The 21,299-nt window shown below is 39.8% G+C and overlaps 1 protein-coding gene across 1 annotated transcript in view; it reads right to left on the minus strand.

Annotated features, from left to right (window-relative positions):
• LOC129080340 (sterol 26-hydroxylase, mitochondrial) overlaps window positions 1-3,366 on the minus strand; it is a 32,208-nt gene extending 28,842 nt beyond the window's left edge. The window contains exons 1-2 of the mRNA XM_054585648.1: window positions 3,181-3,366; window positions 2,583-2,895 (exon numbers count right to left, since the gene is read on the minus strand). Of these exons, the coding sequence (XP_054441623.1) occupies window positions 2,583-2,852 (270 nt within the window). The 5' untranslated portion in view covers window positions 2,853-2,895; window positions 3,181-3,366. The remainder of the gene's footprint in view (window positions 1-2,582; window positions 2,896-3,180) is intronic.
• Between the last annotated feature and the right edge of the window lie 17,933 nt (window positions 3,367-21,299).

Consider the following 21,299-nt stretch of genomic DNA (forward strand, 5'->3'; position numbering starts at 1 on the left):
TCTCCTATCCCAGTCCCTACAGTTCCTCCCCCTTTTTAACCACTGCCCAGCACAGCCACATAGTAACCAGTCTGTTCACCAGCCCCATCCAGGGCCTGGAAAGGGCAAGACCAAATACAAGATGGAAAGACTCCATAAAAGAAGCCAAAGGCATAAGTCTACAGGAGCTGAGCAGGGCTGTTGAGGTGAGGATACTGTGGACATCATTCATTCATAGGGTTGCCAGGAGTTGGAGCCAACTCAATGGCACATAACACACACCTCCCTCTTCCCCCAAAAGAATAGATAAACACCAAGAGGGTGTTGGCTTTATCTTATTGACTCCTAACACTTGGAAAAATGCCTGGGGCAGAGTGGGTGCCTTAATTCAGCTGGTCTCCTAAAAACCTCTCCTACTTAACCAGTACTGGGTTTTCCAGTCTCTGTGCATTGTCAGTGGGCTACCCATTCATCCCTGCCTTGTACTGGTGTTCCACGGAATAAATGCTTCTCACTGGAGATCGGCTGTGGCATGGCACGTGTGAGGGGCCGCCACCCAGACCACCCGGCTGAACACGGGCAGATTAGGAGACTTCTAGCCAAGATGGAGGCATCTTGACCTCTGCACACAACTACAGCAAAAATTACAACGGAACTACAAAATAAATGTCACCCAGATTCATCAGAAAATTGAGCTGTATGAAAGCCCAACAACCAAGGACTTGAAGAAGTCACATTCATCCAGGCGGCTGCTTTTCTACACTAGGCCACACTACTAAGACAGGGAGTCAAAGCAGCTCCACCTAATACACAGAGACAAGCACGGGGAGGCTGCCAATGGAGGAAACAAAGAATATGGCCCAAATGAAAGAAGAGAATAAAACTCCAGGAAAGAACTACATGAAATGGAGATAAGCAACCTATTAGATGCAGAGTTCAAAACACTGGTAATCAGGATGTTCAAAGAAATCACCAGATACTGCAACAGCATAAAAAGGGCCCAGGCAGAAATGAAGTTGCATTAAGTGACATAAAGAAAAATCGACAGGGAACCAACAGTGAAGGGGATGAACCTGAGATTCAAATAAATGATTTGGAACACAAGGAAGAAATAAGTATTCAATCAGAAGAGCAAGAAGAAAAAAGGAATTCAAAAAAATGAGAATAGAATAAGGAGCCTCTGGGACATCTCCAACCGTACTAACATCCATATCATAGGGGTGCCAGAAAGAAAAGAGGAAGAGCATGACACTGAAAATTTTTTTAAAAATAATGAAAGAAAACTCCCTTAATTTGGCTAAGGAAATAGACATGCAAGTCCAGGAAGCAATGAGAGTCCCAAACAGGTTGGACCCAAAGAGGACCACGCCAAGACACATCATAATTAAAATGTCAAAGGTGAAAGATAAAGAATCTTAAAAGCAGCAAGAGAAAAGCAGACAGTTACCCACAAAGGCATTCCCATAACACTGTCAGCTGATTTCTCAAAAGAAACCACAAGCAAGAAGGGACTGGCAAGAAGTATTCAAAGTGATGAAAAGCAAGTATCTACAACCTAGATTATTCTATCCAGCAAAGCTATCATTTAGAATGGAAGTGCTTCCCAGACAAAGTAAAACTAAAGGAGTTCATCATCACCAAGCCACTATTATATGAAATGTTAAAGGGAGCTATAAAAGAAAAAGAAGATAAAACTATGATCATTAAAATGACAACAAATGTACAGCTATCAACAACTGAATCTAAAAAAAGCAAACTAAGCAAACACACAACAGGGGCTGAATCATAGATATAGTGTGGAGGGTTATCACCTGGGAGGGGGAAGGGAGAAAATGGGGGGAAAAGGTGCAGGGATTAAGAAGCACAAAGAAAGGGGGATGTTAGGAACAGCATAGGAAATAGAGAAGCCAAAGAATTTATATGCATGACCCATGGACATGAACTAAGGGAGGGGACTGCTAGAGGGAAGCGGGGTACCAGGCAGAAAGGGGGCAGAGGGGAAAAATTGGGACAACTGTAGTAGCAAAATCAATAAAATATATGTTTAAAAATCCTTACTGGATATTGACTTCTTAAAAACAATAAATGCACCTTTTCCTTAATGCCTATGATTCTGCTTTCACTCCCTGAGAAGTGACATCTTTTTCCCCCCAAGGGGAAATTTACCTGGCTAATTGCGGAATCTCTGTCATCTTCCGGAAGTCACTTTTGGAAGAAGGCTGTGGCAGCCAGTATGACCACAGAATTAGACAGCGGTGCTGTAACCTCTGGCAGCTTACGCACTTGCACCCATCATTCTGTTACCAAGACAGTTCCCTCCTCTCTCAAGCTCTGTCCGCTTTAAACCTAATCTTCCAAGTCACCTCCTTTCTGGGGCCCTCCTGATTCTTACCACTCCTCGATCTGCTCATTTTAGTTCCAAGGGCTCTGCCTACCCTTTGCACAGGACGCCTGCAGATGTCCAGGTTATGACCATAGCCCCAGTCGGTGCAGAGCTAAGTTCCCACGTTCTTCACTTTTTGTCCAGAGTCTCCCCATCCCCAGCTTCTGTGTCCCGGAGCTCACTCACCCCTATTCGCAGGCATGAGGCCCCGCTCGCTTACCTGGAGCTGGTGCAGGTGCAGAACGTAACCTTGCACTAACAGCTGGAATAAGAAGCGCGACTGCCCTGGTCCTGGAAGCTCCTCCAGGCTCCGCAGCCTCCGGTCGCCAGGCCCGGTTTGGGGAGTCTCGGCTTCCTCGGCCGCCGGGAGGACGTTGGGCATCGAGGCCTTGGCTCTGGCCCCGTGTGGGCCGAGGCCAAGGCGGGCCACCCGCGTCCCCAGCAGCGCCCATTGGACCCTCGCACAGCCCAGCGCAACAATGCGATCCATGGCTCACGCCGCCGCTGCGCCTTCGGATCCGAATGCTGGACGCCTGGAACCCGCCCAAAGATAGATCAGGACGGGCGGGGTGGGCCGGGCAAAGGCTGGCCAGGCCCTTTATTGTTCCAAGGCGTCACCTCGCGGTCCTCAGTCCCTCCAAAGAGGACCTAAAGAACTCACAGAACTCACTTTCCAACTGTATGGCTCCCAACCCGGGGACGGGACCAAGCAACACAAAGGCAAAAGATGCACAGGGGGACTTTGGGGGACCCAGGGAGCTCGGATGATGGCCGCCCCCCATCCCCCCGACCCCGCGCCATCGCCCCCGATTCCGCACCTTGCGCTTCCGAGAACTCAAAAGAAGTTGAAGTTCGCTTCGTCCGAACTCTGAGCAATAATACAAAAAATTCTAGGTAGTCCGAGAGGCTTCCAAAGGCCAGGAGGCCCCACCAGGTGAGACCAGCACTCGTGCCCCCCCGGAACCGGCTGCTGAGATTAAACTGGCCGCCGGCTTTTCCTAAGGCACACAACCCGCCCCGCCGCCCCCCACCGGCCCGGCACTGGTCCCCGAGTCTGAGCGCTGAGAGAAGAAACAAAACTAAATTAAACTAAGCTAAACAAAACTAAAAGGCCCAGTGCCCGAGGTCATCTGATTCTTGCGGGGAGAGCGGGCAGCCAACAAACAGACCAACAAAGTCAAATAGTTTTTTAAAATGCAGTTCTACCCGCTCCCCCGTCTTCCTCCCCAGCCCCTCCCCCAGCCCCAAGTTTGCTAAAGGAGGGTTTTTCAAACTGAAGGTTGAAATCAGATTAGTGAGTGTGAGCAGAATTATTTTTCATTAACATGGCAAATAGTATAGAAAATATTGCAAGAAGTATTGTTTCATAAATTCTTTGTTTTATATATACTCAAAATATACTTTTCAAAAAGTTAAAAACATGACTTATACAAATACAAAATAAACAAAGGGTCAAAGAGTACTCCACTCCTTAGTGACTGAACCAGCAGGATAGTAAAGCTTGTCCTACCAGCATTTGAAGAACAGATTATTTATAGATAAGGTTGGGGGAGGGGGGTCTGTGGAGGGAGGGCATATTAACCTCAAAGGGACAGCAATTAGACTGACAGCTGATGTGGCCAGGTGTGAATTTCCTTTTACTTATCCCGGTAGGGGTCATGGTTTCTTAAATCTGTGACTGAATGTCTTTCCTCAGTTTGGGGAGTTTTTCAGGCATTATCTGTTCAAACACTGCCTCTACGCCGTTTCTGTTTCCCCCTCCTTGTAGGATTTCCAGATATATATATCCTCTTGGCTGTATCCTTCCTGTCTCTTACCGTCTCTTCTTTTCTGTACTTTTCTATCCTTTTGTATCATCTAGCTCATTAATTCTCTATTCAGCTGTGTCCAATCTGCTGAATTAATCTTTATATTCATTAAAATCTTAATTTCTATCATATTTTCCAGTTTTCAATTTTGATTAGTTTTTTTCAAATCTATGCTCTTTACTATACTTTTGGTTTTATGCCAAATTTTTCATTTTCTTTTTTATTTTCCATTTTAACTTTGTAAGCATAGTTGTTTTAAGGATTATGACCAATAACTCCAGTATCCAGAAACTGTGTGGGCAGGTTCTCTTGTCTATTGTTTCTAGTGGTTTTCATTTCTGTGGCCATATTTCTTCCTGGGTCTGGTTTCTTTTTGTTATGTCCTGGAAAGTGTGTTCCTTAAGTAGCTGGTGGAACTAATTTGAAGTTTAGGATGATTTCTCTTTCCTCAAAGATTCACTTTGTTTCTGACAGTTACCTAAAGGCACAAGCAATCTAGGATCACCCTAATTCAATTCCAACAGCGACATGTTCTGAAGCTGAGCTGCAGTCCTTCAGAAAGCTAGTCTATTTCCAGTCTTGAATCTTCTGGGGTTCCCACTCAAAGTTTTGCTATAAGAGATCTTGGACCCTAGCTTTTTCCTCCCAGGCGAATGAGGTTAAACCACTCGCTTCTGAGCTTCTGCTTCTGAAAATGAGAAAGATCACTAATAGGAAAGGGGTACCTATGCCTGACTTAACTCTGGATTTCTGTCTTCTCCTGTTTTGCCTGGTAATTCTTTATCACCTTCTTTGTTCTCTGATGCTAATGACGTCCAGTAAAGGTGTGTCATATGTTTTTCAGCTTTTGAAGTTATTCTTAGAGAGTTGAGTCCAATAGTAGCAGAAGTGAAATTCAATTTATGTTTTTATATATCAATTCTCCCCCTGCCCCCAGGCTCATTGCCTTGATTTTTAATTTTTTTAACCTTTAAAAAAATTGCTTAATGAAATTTTCTTATTTCCTAATAAGTGCATGTAAAGGTATACATTTTTACATGATACTATTTTGGCCATATCCAAGAGTCAATAACAGTTTCTCTCATTAACATCCATTCCAAATAGTTTGTAATTTCCATTTTGATTTCTTTTTTAACCTAAGAGTCATGTAAGAAAAATGTTTTTATTTCCTCGTAAATACTTGGAGTTTTGTTTTGAAAGAGGTCATTCTTTTGTTATTAATTTATAACGTTATTACATAATGGTCAGAATGTATATGTTCTGCATTTTAGAATTATTGAAATGCTTGTGATAGTCTAGTGCTTGCTTATATTTCTGAATGTTCAGTGTGTATTTTTGAAAAATATGTATTGTTTATTGACTTATTAATTTTGTTACTTAAGTTCTCTATAGCCTTACTTATTTTTGCTTTCTCGATCTGAGAGAAGTACATTCAAGTATCCTGAAAATATAGATTTATCAAATTTTATTGTATTTCCAATAGTTTTTGTCTTATACTTTTGAAGATCTGTTGTTAGGTTCATAAAGTTTCATGACTGTTTTATATTCTTCATGAATAACACCATTTATAAATTTGAAACATTACATTGCTTTAATTTGCTTGGACTAAGCCAAAGTGGGGAAGGATTGAGGGTGGGAGGTGGGGCTGGGTGGGGCAGGGGAAGGTGGTGGCAGGAAAATGGAGAGAAATATATTTGAATAATAAACAAAAAAATTTTAAAGAAAAAATAAATACATTTAGGCCATCACTGTTTATGCTTATAAACTATGGGAGAGCAGCAAGTTTCACCACCAATACTTCATCTTCCTGATATATAGACAGAAGAAAATAAAGAACATTATTTTATTTCACAACTGGAATTCCTAAAAAAAAATTGCTTTGATTTGGTTTGATTTTACATTTACTCCTACTTTGTTTTTAAGCATTTGTTTGATATATCCTCATCCATTCCTTTATTTTCAATTATTATAAGTTGTTTTGATTTAGAAGTATCTCTCATAAGTAACATGCAGCGAGATTTTTCTTTACTCAACAAGAGAATCTTTAAAGAGCAAATATTTTTTTAATTTGAATGAAAGTTTAAAAATAAATAAATGAAATGAGAACATAATGGATAATGCACAGAAGAGTAATTAAAATGGTTCTTCAACATATACAAATTTTTAAAATATTTTTATTGTTGTTCAAGTACAGTTGTCTCCATTTTCCTGCCACCCCGTCCCCCACCCCACCCACCTTAAATTTTTCAACTTTACTTACAATAAATGAAAGACAAATCAAAACTGCATAAGAAACCATTTTTCACTTATGATATTGGTAAAGATCAAAAGTTTGATACTACTATTCTGGGGAGGGTGCAGGAAAACAAATTCTCACTCATGGTTCAAGGGAGTGCCAATTGCAGCAGACCTGTCAAAATCTAAAGCTTAAAAAAACTTCTTTACCTACTTCTAGGGATTTATTCTACAGACAAATATACTTGCATATTTGCAAAATCTCAAATATACAAGGCTATTTATTGCACAGATAAATAAAATACTGGAAATAACACGAACACCCATCCATAAGAGACTAATGATATAAATTATGATTAATCCATGCATTGGAATTATTTTCAGCCTTAAAAATCTACGACACAGCCCTATATATACTGATTTACAATAATTTCATCCTGTAGGTCTTTTCTTTTGGCTGGTCTTGATTCATATACTTTATAATAAAATTGTAATTGTACATATAGAGCTTTTCTGAGTTTTAAAAGTCATTATAGTGAATTATCAAGTCTAGCCAGTTGGTCAAAAGTACACATGTCCTGGGGACCCCCAAACTTGGGGTCGGCATCAGAAGTGAGGGCAGTCTTATTGCAGACTGTGCCCTTAACCTGTGAGTTTGCATTAACTCTGAGTAGTTAGTGTCAGCATTGCACCAGCCCTTTCCTTTCCTTGTGGTTGGGTCTCATATTGAGGGATTACATTGTGCTCAATACATATGAGGGTCCCAAACTCATCTTCAGCTCTTATTGGCCGAGGCTGCCATTAACTGAAACGTCCTCATTCCTGCCTGACTTCACCCTGTACCCCTTTCCTGACCAAAAGGCTCTCAAGTCTCTCTCTTGCCCTTTCTCCTCCCTCCCTCCCTCTCCTACTTCCACATGGTCTCCTGGGAGCATCTGCCCCTTTGAGAACTCAGGGCAAAGAGAATTTTGAGCTCATCTCAGGTCTATCTGCCCACATATGTCAGATGCCCTTATCCTGGGCATGAGTGAACCTCTGGGACTTAGGTTCTAGGCAGCAGGTATAGGTCTTTTCTGTTCTCGGATTCTCAAAGTCCTTGGTAAAGGAGATGTGCAGGACACAGACCCTGATCTCAGGCATACACATCAGCTTAGAAGAAGGGTAAGAATGAGGAGGAAGAAAAGACGAGGCAGGGAGGAGGAGGAAGAACTCATATTTGAGGGTTTACACTGTGCCAGGAATTGTTCTGAGCACTTAATATTAATTCATTTGATTTATGCTAGAAGTTAATAATATTTTAGTAAACAGAGGGACAGAGATTAAAAATAATTGCCCAAGTCATTTCTGGGAAAGCCAGAGCCAGAATTCAGAAACTGGAAGCCCCAGTGATTACCAACCCTCTACACTGACTTCCTTTTGCTAGACCTCTGGGTCATTGCCTCCCCTTCTACCACTTAGGGTAACTCTCGTACACTTCAGAATAGGAAATTCTGGCTCTGAACTTCAACTTTTGCAAGACACATAATTTACTGCTTTGTTCTCTGCTTTCTCAGGATCTCCCTGAAGTAAAGGAAATGAAATACTCCAACCATTGCTTCTTTAATAGGAGAGGGCCACTCGATTAAAAGGGAGCATCTGGGGGCATTATTACTCTCTGACACTGCAATGGCGCTCTCTATCTTGGAAGAATTTATTGTAAAAGATGCAGTAGGATACAGTCAAAAGAGCATGGGTTCTATTAAAATGCTCACAATGTTGTATTAAGAAGAAACAAAAACAAGTTACAAAACCATTTCAATCATTGATACTTCTCTTTCCCCTAACTGCCCCCCCCAACCCCAAAATGTGCACAACAGTAAAGAACATAGGCATACAGACATAGTTTCCAGTCCTGGCTTTGTTACTTATTATCTATAGGCAAGTTATCTCAACTTTTAGATAAGAATAATTGCCCAAGTCATATAGATAGTAAAACCAATCACTTTTATAATACTTTCGCTACTGCTGAATAACAAACTGTCCAAATACTTAGCAACTTAAAACAACAATCTTTTTATTATGAGTATGAATCTGTGAGCCAAGGATTTGGAATGGACATAGTGGGGCTGACTTATTTCTGTTCTATGATGTCAAAGACTTCAGCTGTGAAGACCCAAAGGCTGAAAAAAGAATCTGAAAGTACCTGATGACTCAGAGACATAGTTTGTTGTCCAGAGTGTCTCCACATAACTTCTCCTTATGGCTTGGCTTCCTCATAGCATGGCAGCCTCAGAGTAGTAGAACTTACTACATAGCACCTCAGGGCTTCACGTACAAATGTTCCAAAGCATAAGGCAGAAGCTGCATGATTTTGTATGACCCAACTTCAAAAGTGATGCAGCAGCTTTCTCCCAGGCAGAAAGGTGGGCAGAGGCCATTGTTTCTTTTCTGAACCCTTCTGCAACAAAGCCACAGAGCTGGCAGGCAGGTGCCATATCTGAAACTCCTTCAACCTGGCTAACTCTGTTTGCCCTGCCCTGGAGATCCCAGGAAACTCCATCCCACCCAACTTTTGGACCCACTGAAGCTGTTAACAGTGACTTTTCCATGTGAAGGGCTGGTCTTGGCTCATGCTTTACAACTTCCTAAATCCTCTCAAAAAAAAAAAAAATCTGGCTTCAGTGAGCCCCCAGCCCCTGTACCCTTTGCTAAGTGGCCCCAGGCCCAGCACTAACAGCAGCCAGCCTAGATTCACAGCTTGGCTTCGCCTGGGAATCTCCAAGCCCAGTACAAGTAGCAGCCGTCTCAGATTGCTTTATAGCTCAGGCAGGGTACCCGAGGGAAAACACAGGTAGGGGGCTGACCTTGGCCTGCACCATCCAGGGAAACCCCAGGGCCAAATCACCCACTGGATAGCTATAGACCACATCGGAGCACCACCACGCTGTCTCTGCACAGCCCATCCTCCACAGAGGGCGGAGGTTGGTGGCCAGTGGTCACAGCCAGTCCTTGCAGCTGACTGGCCTGGGTAAATCCCTCCCACTGACCTGCCAACAGCAATCAAGGCTCAACTACAAGAGGAAGGTGTACTCAGCCCACATGAAGGGCACACCTTGAATACCCAGCTTGGGGGATAGGGGAGGCTGTGCCACTGAACCCTACAGAATACCCACTACAATAGGCCACACTGCCAAGACAAGGAGTCATAGCAGCGCTACCTAATACATAGAAGCAAATACAGGGAGGCGGCAAAAATGAGGAGACAAAAAGAAACATGGCCCAAATGACAGAGCAGGTCAAAACTCCAGAAAAAGAGCTAAACAAAATGGAGATAAGCAATCTATCAGATGCAGAGTTTAAAGCACTGGTTATAAGGTTGCTCAAGAAACTTAGTGAGGGCCTCAACTTAGCATAATAAAGATCCAGTCAGAAATGAAGGATACACTAAATGAAATAAAGAACAATTTACAGGGAAACAATAGTATAGTGGATGATGCTGAAAATCAAATCAATGAATTGGAACACAAGGAAGCAAAAAACAAGCAATCAGAACAACAGGAAGAAAAAAGAATCCAAAAAATGAGGATAGTGTAAGCAGCCTCTGGAACAATTTCAAGAGGTCCAACATTTGCACATGGGGTGCCAGAAGGAGAAGAGAAAGAACAAGAAATTGGAAACATATTTGAAAAAATAATGAATGGAAACTTCTCTAATTTGGCCAAAGATATAGGCATGCAAGTCCAGGAACCACAGAGAGTCCCAAACAAGGTAAGTGCAAAGAAGGCTACTCCAAGACACAACACAATTAAAATGCCAAAGGTTAAAGATAAAGAGAGAATCATAAAAGCAGCAAGAGAAAAGCAGTTAGCTACCTACAGGGGAGTTTCCACAACACTGTCAGCTAGTTTCTCAAAAGAAACTTTGTAGGCTAAAAGGGAGTGGCAAGAAGCATTCACAGTGATGAAAAGCAGGGACCTACAGCCAACAGTACGCTACCCAGTAGAGATAACATTTAGAGGAGGCAGATAAAGAGCTTCCCAGACAAGAAAAACTAAAGGAGTTCATCATCACAAAACCATTATTATATGAAACGTTAAAGGGATTTATTTAAAAAAAAGAAGCAGCAGCCCTGGCTGGTGTGTCTCAGTGGATTGAGTACCAGCCTGTGAACCAAAAGGTCGCTGGTTCAATTCCCAGTCAGGGCACATGCCTGGGTTGCAGACCAGGTCCTCAGTATGGGGCACACAAGAGGCAACCACACACTGATGTTTCTCTCCCTCTTTCTCTCTCCCTTCTGCTCTCTCTAAAAATAAATAAATAAAATTTAAAAATAATTTTAAAAATCAAAACTATCAGCTATAAAATGGCAATAAATACATATCTATCAACAACTGAATAAAAAAAAAACCTAAGCAAACAAGAAGAACAAAGACAGAATCAGGGATACAGAGAGCATTTTGATGGTTGCCAGATGAAAGAGGGTGGCAGGGGAATGGACGAAGAGGTGAGGGGATTAAGAAGTACAAATAGGTCGTTACAGAATAGTCATGGAATTTCAAGTACGGAATAGGAAATGAAGTAGCCAAAGAAGTTATACATATGACCGTGGACATGAACCATGGTGTGGAGATTGCTTGAGGGAGTGGGGGGTGCTGGGTGAAGGGGGGCAGAGAGGGAAAAATTGGGACAACTGCAGTAGCATAATCAATAAAGTATAATTAAAAAAAATAGAGATAAAAAGTGATGCAGCATCACTTTGCTATTCTCTCCAGTCAAGTGCTATCCCAGGTTCAAGAAGAAGTTAGACTCCATTTCCTAATGGAAGAGCAGCAAGGTGAGCTGTAGACCTGCATGTGTGTTGAGAGAAATTGTTGCAGGCACCTTTGGAAAGAAACAGTCTCCCACATTAGCCATCAAGGAAATGTAATGTGAAACCACAATGAGATAACCCTATGCTTCCACTAGGATGAATAAAATTACAAAGACAAGTAAATAAAATTACAAATTTACTAAAATTACAAATACTTAAGTGTTGCTCCACTTCAGGTGGAACCTCCATACACTCCGGGTAAAGTGTCAACTACTACAAGTATTATGGAAATCTAGCCATAGTCATGAAAGCGGGACTGTGCCCACTCAGTGATACGGTAATTCCACTCCTAGCTACAAACACAACAGAAATGTGTAAATATGTTCACCAAAAGGTATATACAATAATGTTCTTAGTGGTATTATCTGTAAAAGCCCCTAACTAAAAATCACTCAAAAGCTCATCGCAGTTAAATAAACAGTAAATTGTAATATATTCATACAATGGAATTACATACAATGATGAGAATGAATGAACTGTAACTATTCACCAGTGAATCTCATTAGCATAATGTTGACTGGAAGAAACCTGACACAAAAGACAACATATGGCATGATTCTATTTACATAAAGTGTAAAAGCAGATGAAAGGAAGGTATGGTACTAGAATTGAAGATCATGGTTTCTCTTGAGTGGGAAGGCAGTAATTAACAATTGGAAGGGAGCATAGGGGGGCTTCTGGAGGCCTGAAGGCTGCTTTAATGGCTTTGCACATGTCATAAAAATTCATCTGATTTGTACACCTTTATACATGCTATGTGGCAATTAAAATTTTACATTACAAAGATAAAGAGGATGTCAGTAAAATGGTGGAGGAGGCAGCTCCAAATGCTCATTCGTTCACAGAAACATTGGGGGAAAAACCCCAGACATCATCAGAAATAACTTTGTTAAAACCCTGAAAAATAGTCAAAAGTTTACAGCAATCGAGGAAATGCTGAGTCAAGAAAAAGGCAACTCGAAAACGATGGGAAAGCTTGCGGTATTTTGACTTGTCCTTGTCCTGCTCCCGTTCTCAGCAGGGTGGCAGTCTTGAAACAGCAGCCAGAGAGGGATCCCGGCCCCTGGTTCTGGAGGGAGCGGAGCAGGCTTTGATCACAAATTATTGTGTTTGTCTGTTCTAACCTGTCTGGGGGCTGCCCAAAGGAGGGGTGCAGATGCCTGTCTCCCCTTCGCCTGCCTCAGAACCAGACCATGGCGGGAAAATGGCAGGCACTGCTCAACTGCATGGCAAGGCAAAACTGCAGGATACGAAGTCAACAGACAAAAATCGGTTGTATTTCTATTAGCAGCAATGAACAATCCACAAAGATAGCACCAAAATGAATAAAAAAGTTAGGAATAAGTTAAATCAAGGAGGCATAAGACTTACACACTGAAAACTAAGACATTACTGAAAAAAATTTTAAAAGACCTAAATAAATGTGAAGACATGCCATATTTATGGATTGGAAGACAATATTATTAAGATGACAACATTACCCAAAGCTATATTCAAACGCAATGCAATTCTTACCAAAATCAGAATGTATTTTTTGCAGAAATGGCAAAACCTATCTTAAAATTCATATGGAATTTCAAGGGAACCAGAATGGCCAAAACAATCTTTAAAAACAACAGTCAAGGAACTCACATTTCTTGATTTCAAAACTTACTACAAAGCTATAACAATAAAAACAGAGTGCTACTGGCATAAGGAGAGACACATAGAGCAATGGAATAGAACTGAGAGCCCAAAAATAAACCCTCGCATTTTTTGTCCATTGATTTTCTACAAGAGTACCAAAACCATTGAATGGGGAATAAATGGCCTCTCCAACAAATGATGCTGGGAAAACTGGATATTCCAATGCAAAAGAATGAAGTTCAACTCCACCTTAAACCATAAACAAGTTTCCTCAAAATGGATCAAAGATTTAAATTTAAGAGCTAAAACTCTGAAACTCATTAAAAAATGGGAAAATTAACATAAATTTTGATTTGGCAATGGTTTTTTAAAAATATGACACCAAAGGACAGACACCAAAAGAGAAAATAAATTGGACTTCATAAAATTTAAGACTTTTGTGCATGAACAGGTGCCATCAAGAGACTCAAAAAACAATCTACAGAATTGGAGAAGATATATGCAAATTATATATTTGATAAAAGTTTAATACCCAGGGTATATAAAGAAATACTACAACTCAAAACAAAAACAAAAAACCCAATTTTAAAAATAGTCAAGGGCCTTGAAGAATTTCTCCAAAGAAGATATACAAATGGCCAATAATCACATGACAAATGTTTAACATCATTAATCATTAAGGATGATTAAATCACTGAGCATCTCTTAAAGTGACAAAACCAGTGTGGTGGCTTCATTCTCTTCCAGGACATGCTGAAGCCTTCCCATGATGAGTGACACTCAGGACGCCATGGAAACCACCTTGGCCTTGGAGAAGAACCTGACCCAGGTCCTTTCGGATCTGCAGGCTCTGGGTTCTACCACATAGACCCTCATTTCTGTGATGTCCTAAATCAGCAGGTAAAACTCATCGAGAAGATAGGCGACTACCTGACTCTGCAGGCTGGCCAGTCCCCGGCTGGGCTGGGTGAGCATCGTTTCAAAAGGCTCACCCTCAAACAAGAGTAGGAGCATTTGGAACCCAGAGGCCTTTGAGGGGCCCCCTGCCTTTCCCTGCTACCTGGCTTCTCCCTGAGCTTCTCTCCCTGAAAACACTAGGCATCCTTTAACCACCCTGGAACCCTCTCCCATGCATTGGGCCAAATGGAAACAATAAAGCTTTTTGCAGGAAGAAAAAAGGAAGGAAGGAAGGAAGGAAGGAAGGAAGGAAGGAAGGAAGGAAGGAAGGAAGGAAGGAAGGGAGGGAGGGAGGGAGGGAGGAAGGGGAAAGGAAAGGAAAGGAAGGGTAAGGAAAGGAAGGGGAAAGGAAAGGAAAGGAAAAAGAAAAGAAAAAAGAAAAAACGAAACAGGGACTCAAACGTGTACTTGTCAACATTCACAACAGTATTATTCACAATAGCAAAGATGGAAACTGCTCAACCGTCTGTCAACAGAAGAATGAAGAAACAAAAGGTGGAAACAATGGAATATTATTCAGTCATATGAAGAATTGAAGTTCTAATACATACTACAACAGGAACATTGAAAACATTATGCTAAGTGAAACAGCCAGACATAAAAAAACAAATATCATATAATTCCACTTATAAAAATATCTAGACTAGGCAAATTCATAGAGAAAGATTAGAGGTTACTAGAGGATGAGATGGGGGATGTGGAATTATTGCTTAATGGGTACAGAGTTTCTGTTTGGGGTGATGAAATATTTGGAAGTAGGTAGTGATACTGGTTGTGTAACACTGTAAATACCATTAATGTCACTGAATTGTATATTTAAGTGGTTAAAATGGCAAATTTTTATATGTATTTTATGACCATAAAAATTATAGAGAAAATAAATAAGGAAGGGAGGGAGGGAGGGAGGGAGGGAGGGAGTTGGGAAGAGAGAGAGGAAGAGGGAGAGAAGGAGACCAAGGCCAGACCAGGGCTGAAGTAGGTAAATGTTAGGTGTAAAATTAGGCATGGCATTCCATGGAGCCAAGCTGGATTCTATGTCCATGCTGGTAGTGTGCACATTGCACATAATTTTTACCTCCAAGATTCCTCACTCCAGAAGTTTGTTATCTAGTACACGGTTGGCTGGACCCATGATGAAATGTACTCACTAGAGCAAATAAGAAGTCAAGAATAAAACCAAAGAACCCACCTCCATTTATAAACCCACAATTTAAGATGTGCCATAAATAATATTTGAATAATGATGTTGGACACCCCATTTGAAAACTGCCAGGGGTTTTTATTTGGCCATGTCTGGTTCATCATTCTCAATGAGGGAAATGTATAAGAAACCCATAATATGGGGAAAAACACTAAAATACCATTTATAAATTATTTAATTATTATTTTATTAACTGTTAGGGTGCCCTTGACCACATGATTAATACCCTGTCACATTTGTCAGTATCTTAGTACTCTTGCCTCTTTTTTGGCTTAGTATTCCATCCTCCTTCCCACTGATTTCTGAAATCAGCAACTGCTACAAAGTACCGGAAAGCAGAGTAGTACATACATTATTTAATTCATTCAATAACTTTGGACAATTCATCCAACCTCTTTTAACTTTGTTTTTTTAATCTGAAAAACAGAGATAATAATACCAATATTTAAGGAAATTTTTTGTAAGAAAAGTGTATATGTGCATGTATGCACACATGTGCAAATGTGTGTCTACACTGAGAGCAATGCATAAATCATAATGAAAACTCAGAAAATGATAGCTACTATTTGTTTCGCTTGAGCATCCACTCTAGGGAGAAAAATACTCTTGTAATAACAAAATGTCTACGATAGTTCTTCCAGTGACTACAATTTCTCTTCTGAAATATATCATGATGAAATTCACAGTGTCAAAGACCTCATATTTTAATACTACATCCCATAAGGAAAGTCGCTTTTACAGGACAGAGACGAACTATGGACAAAAAAATTCTTCTACCTCCAGGGATTTTAGCCTTTTTTCATCTGGTAGAGTCAAGAGAGAGAAAAACCTGGTAAGAGAAATCAGTGATGTTTATCTCAGCTGTTATCTCAGGTATGATTGCTGAGATTCCAAGCCTGTGGATTCTGATTTTGAGTCAGTTTCCCAACAAGAAAGATGTGTCTTAAAATTTATATTCCTCTGCCAATAAGCATTCAGATTTGAGCTGTCTAATTTCAATCAGTCTTTTGACTTCTAAATATACCATGCACTCTGATTAAACTATCATGATTATTTGCATACCAAGACTGATAATGTCAGTGTGATGGCATAATCAATAGCTGATCTGACCAGGGAACTGCACTCCTACGTATATACCTGTGATGAGTTGAATTGTGTGTCCCCCAAATTCATATGCTGACTTTCTGAATCTTGGTATCTCATATCATGACCTTATTTGGGAATAAGGCCATTGCAGATGTAACCAGTTAAGATGAGGTCATACTGGAGCAAGGTGGGTCCCTATTCCAATATGACTGGTGCCATTATGAAAACGGAGAAATTTGGACACAGATATGCACATAGAGAGAAAGCCATGTGAACATAAAGGCAGAGATCAGGGCAATGTATCTATAAGCCAAAAAATGCCAAAGATGGCCAGCAATCCACCAGAAGCTAGGAGAGAGGCATGAAACAGATTCTCCCCCACAGCCCTCAGAAGGAACAAACCCTGCCAACACCTTGATCTCAGGCTTCTAGCCTCCAGAACTCTAAGACAATAAATATCTATTGTCTCAAGCCTCCTATTTGGGGTAATTTGTTACAGCAGCCCTAGCAAACTAATACAATATCCAAAGGAACTGAAAATAGATACACAAATAAATATACCCACATATTCACAACAGATAGAACCCACCCAAATGCCCATCAGTGGGTGAACGGATAAACAAATTGTGGTATATACATCCAATGGACTATTATCCAGCCATATTATTCATATTGTATTCCATACAGTGAAATATTATTTGGCCATAAAAAAGAATGAAGTACTTACTGATACATGCTACAAAGTAGGTGAACCTTGAAGACATGCTAAGTGAAAGAAGCTGAACACAAAGGATCACATATCGTATGATTCCATTTATATAAAATGTCCAAAATAGGCAAATCCATAGAAACAGAAAACAGAAAGCAGGGACGGGGGAGGGGCTGGCGTTTCCTTTTAGGTTGATGAAAATGTTTTAGAACTAGATAAGAGATGGTGATCTCATAACATTGTGAATGTACTAAATTGAATAGTTCACTTTAAAATGGTTAATTTTGTTACATCAATTTCTTTTAAAAATGCTATCTTTGAAATGCACAGATATTAAGGGTACAATTTGATTAGTTTTAATTAGTGTGTTACCTATGTAAACAACACCCTAATTAAAAAAAATATAGCATTGCCATTACTCCATAAAATTCTCTTGTACCCCTCTTCTTTAAAAATACACTATTAATTCCTAGAGTAAACCATTGTCCTGACTTTAATCCTCATAGATTAGTTTCCTGTCTTGAAGTAGGATTAATTATGCATTATGTATTCTTTCGTGTCTGGCTTCTTTCACTCAACATGTTTTTGAAATTCACCCATGTTGTTGCAATTTTCTTTTTTTTTTTTGTGGTTATCTTTTATCTGGTTTTGGTATCAGGGTAATGCTGCCTCATAAAATGAGTTTGGAAGTTTTCCCCACTCTTCAATTTTTTTAGAAGAGTTTAAGGAGGACAGGCATTAAATCTTTGAATGTTTGGTAGAATTCATCAGTGAAGCTATTTGATCCAGGACTTTCGTTTGTAGGAGGTTTTTTGTTTGTTTTAACTGGTTCAGTTTCCTTGTTAGTAATCTGTGTATCCAGATTTTCTTTTTCTTCATGATTCAGTCTTACAAGACTTTATATTTCCAGAAATTTAGCCATTTCTTCTAGGTTGTCCAATCTATTGGTGTTTCTGTTCATAGTAGTCTCTCATGATCCTTTTTGTTTCTGTGGTATCAGCTGCAACTTCTCTTTCATTTCTGAATTTTATTTATTTGAACTCTTGCTCTTTTTTTCTTGGTGAGTCTAGCTAAAAGTTTGTTAATTTTATGTATCTTCAAAGAACCAGATCTTTTCTATTGTCTTTATAGTCTTTATTTCATTTATTTGTATTCTGATCATGATTATTTCCTTCCTTTGACTAACTTTGGGTTTCTTTTGTTCCTTTTCCAGTTCTTTTAGGTGTAAAATTAGATTGTTATTTGGGGGTCTTCTTGTTTCCTGAGATAGAGCTGTACTGCAATTATCTTCCTTCTTAAAAACCTCTTTTTCTGTATCCCATAAATTTTAGTATGTTGTATTTGTTTTCATTTGTCCCTAGGTATTTTTTAATGTCGCCTTTGATTTCTTTTTTGATGTTTGTTGTTCAGTCGCATATTGTTTAATTTCCACATTTTTGTGGTTTTCCCAGTTTTCTTCTTGTAACTTATAGTTTTATACCATGTGTTTGGAAAATATGTTTGCTATTATTTCAATCTCCTTGAATTTATTGAGACTTGTTTTGTGGCCTAATATGATCTATCCTGGAGAATGCTACATGAGCACTTGAGAAAAAATGTGTATTTTGCTGCTTTTGGGTAGAATGTTCTGTATATATCATATAAGTCCATCTGGTCTAATGTGTCTTTAAGGCCTTATGATTTCTTAATGTGTCATTTTAATGTTCCCTTATTGAGTTCTTGTCTGAATGATCTATGAATTGATCTAAGTGGGATGTTATCGTATTGCTGTCAGTTTCTCCCTTTGGTATGCCAGTATTTGCTATATACATTTTGGTGCTATTAAAGGTGCATATATATTTATAAATCTTATATGTTCTTGCTGGATTGACCCCTTTGTCAACTGATGGTTGTTGGTGCCAATTCAGTGCCAACAGGAATCCCCAATTTGGGGTGTGGCGAAGGACAAAATTTTGTTCAGTGCAAAACAGTTCAGTTGTGGTACAGCACAACTGTAAAAACAGCACAAACATAGAACAACCCTGAGGCCAGGCCCCTCTTGCAAGATACCTTCAGTGTTTCAGCTCAGCCAGGGAGTTCTGCAGAAAGGGGAAGCATGCTCTCAGAGGCAGAGGGAAGCTGGCTGATTGGACAGGAGTCCACACCCCTGGCCCCTGATTGGTCCATCTTCATGTAAATGAGGATTTCAAATCCTCACAGTTTGGTTGGTCCAAAAGGCACTGTCCAAATTGACCAAAATAGAGCTGCTCTGATTGGTCAGAGCTACACAGCTCTGATGGGATGAAGAAAGCTTCGGTCCTATTGGTTGAAATAGGATTCCAGGAACTCTTTTATAAGGTCTGGCTCAGCTGGCAGAAACATACTGCATACAGACAGTTCAGCACCAGCTTCTCCATGAAGTACAGTTTGTGTGAGAGGCCCCTTGCAGAAATGGCTGCTAGGCTCTGTTTAAAATTTGAACCCAGAAGCCCTTCTTAGGAGGTGTCCTTTTTTCCCCCCCTCAGGGTTCACACCTTTATCGTTACGTAATGCTCCCACTTTGTCTTTTATTACAGTCTTACTTTTAAAGTTGATTTTGTCTGACATAACTATACCAGCTTTCTTTTCCACTTGCATGGAATATCTTTCTCCATCCTCTCATTTTCAATCTGTATGTCCTTGTAGGCAGCAAAGGAATTACTCTTGTTTTTTCCTAATCCATTCAGCTATTCTATGCCTTTTGATTTGAGAATTTAGTCCCCATACATTTGAAGTAATTATTGCTAGGTATGTACTTGTCATTTTTTTTTCCTGGCTGTTTTCGTAGTCTCTCTCTATTCCTTTCTTCTCTCTTTCCTTGTGGTTCCATTACTTTGTTAAAGCTTTTTTGTTCTGAGTATTTATTGTGTTTTTTGCTTTGTGGTGCCATGAGGTTCATATATGACATCTTATGTATATAACAGTCTATTTTGAGAGCCACTTACATTTGGGGAACACATTCCAAAACTCTGTATTTTGACTTCCTCCATTTTTAATGTCAAATTTGACATCTTACGTGTCCTTTAGCTAGTATTGTGGCTTTCACTTTTTTGTCTTTTGAACCTTTACATTATTCCCTTTATAAGGATTAATTCATTACCTTTACTACTTTTTATGAGATTTTTACTTTGGTATGTTTTTTTGTTATTAATTAGTGCCATGTCTTTCCAGCTGCTTTTAACATTTTCTTTTTTTGTAAGGCCAACATTTTTTGTAAGGCTGTAGTTTGTTCCTTTTTATTGTTGAGTAGTATTGCAAACCAGTTTATCTTGAGGCATTTAGGTTGTTTCTAATTTTTATTTATTTATTTTATTTATTTATTTATTTTTTACTGTGAATAAAGCTGCAATAAACGTTTTTGGTGGACATGATTTCATTTGTGAGGGAGTTGGGATAGGATACCTAGGAGTGGAATTGCTGAGTCATAGGTAAATATAAGAAACTTCTAGTGTTCCACAGTAATTGAAACATTTTACTCTCAACCACCAATCATATGTGAAAGCCTTAATTGCTGCACATCCTCTCCAACATTTGGCTTTGGCTGCCTTTTTAACTATTCTAGTGTTATCCCATTGTGGTTTTAATTTGAATGTGTCATGAAATGACACTTTGTCCTTTTGTAAAAAAATCAACTCTACTTACTTGCATACAATAAAACCCATCTTAAGTGTGTAATTTGATAAGTTTGGACAAATGTATAGTCAAGATAAAGACTATTTCCAGTGCACCCCTTTATAGTCAATCCCCTCCCTCCTCTATAGTCGCTGGCAACCACTGATGCTGCTTTTTGTCACTACAGTTTGTCTTTTCTACAATGTTAATAAATGGGATTATAAAATATGTAATCTGGCTTGTTTCTGGCTTTTTTCACTTAGCCTAATGCTGCGATTCACCCATGTTGTTGCATGTATTGGTTTATTCCTTTTTTATACCTAAGAGGTATTGAACAGATATATCACAATTTGTTTAATTTACTAGTGGTTGGATATTGGGGTGGCTGTTTTTACTGTTATGAATAAAGCTTCTGTGAACACTTGCATACAAGAGCAAATTGCTGGGTCATGATATTTAAGAGTGCCTCACTTTATAAGAAACCACCGAGCTGTTTTCTAAAGCACCATTTTGTGTTCCCACCAGCAATGTATGTGGTCCAGTTACTCCCTATTTTCAGTCTTCTTTGAGCCATTCTATTGTGTAAGTAGTGTCATAGTTTCTTTTTTTTTTTTTTTTTTTTTTTTGCTTTTTAGTCTCCTTTTCCCCCTTCAAACCCTTGTGTAGGGGACTGGCTTTCAATAGATCGCAGTGAGGGAGCAGCTCTGTTGCAGAGCAACCCTGACTCTGAAGCAGGTCTTCTATGGTTTAGCACCAGGTTCCCCAAAAGCAAGCACTGAGTGACATGCGAGGCGAAAGTCTCCTTTCCAGCTGGGCCCTTTCTCTGGAGAGGCTCG

This window comes from Pteronotus mesoamericanus, unplaced genomic scaffold (assembly GCF_021234165.1).
Source record: "Pteronotus mesoamericanus isolate MK-2021 breed Mesoamerican mustached bat unplaced genomic scaffold, CSHL_Meso_final contig_90, whole genome shotgun sequence".
Taxonomy (NCBI): domain Eukaryota; kingdom Metazoa; phylum Chordata; class Mammalia; order Chiroptera; family Mormoopidae; genus Pteronotus; species Pteronotus mesoamericanus.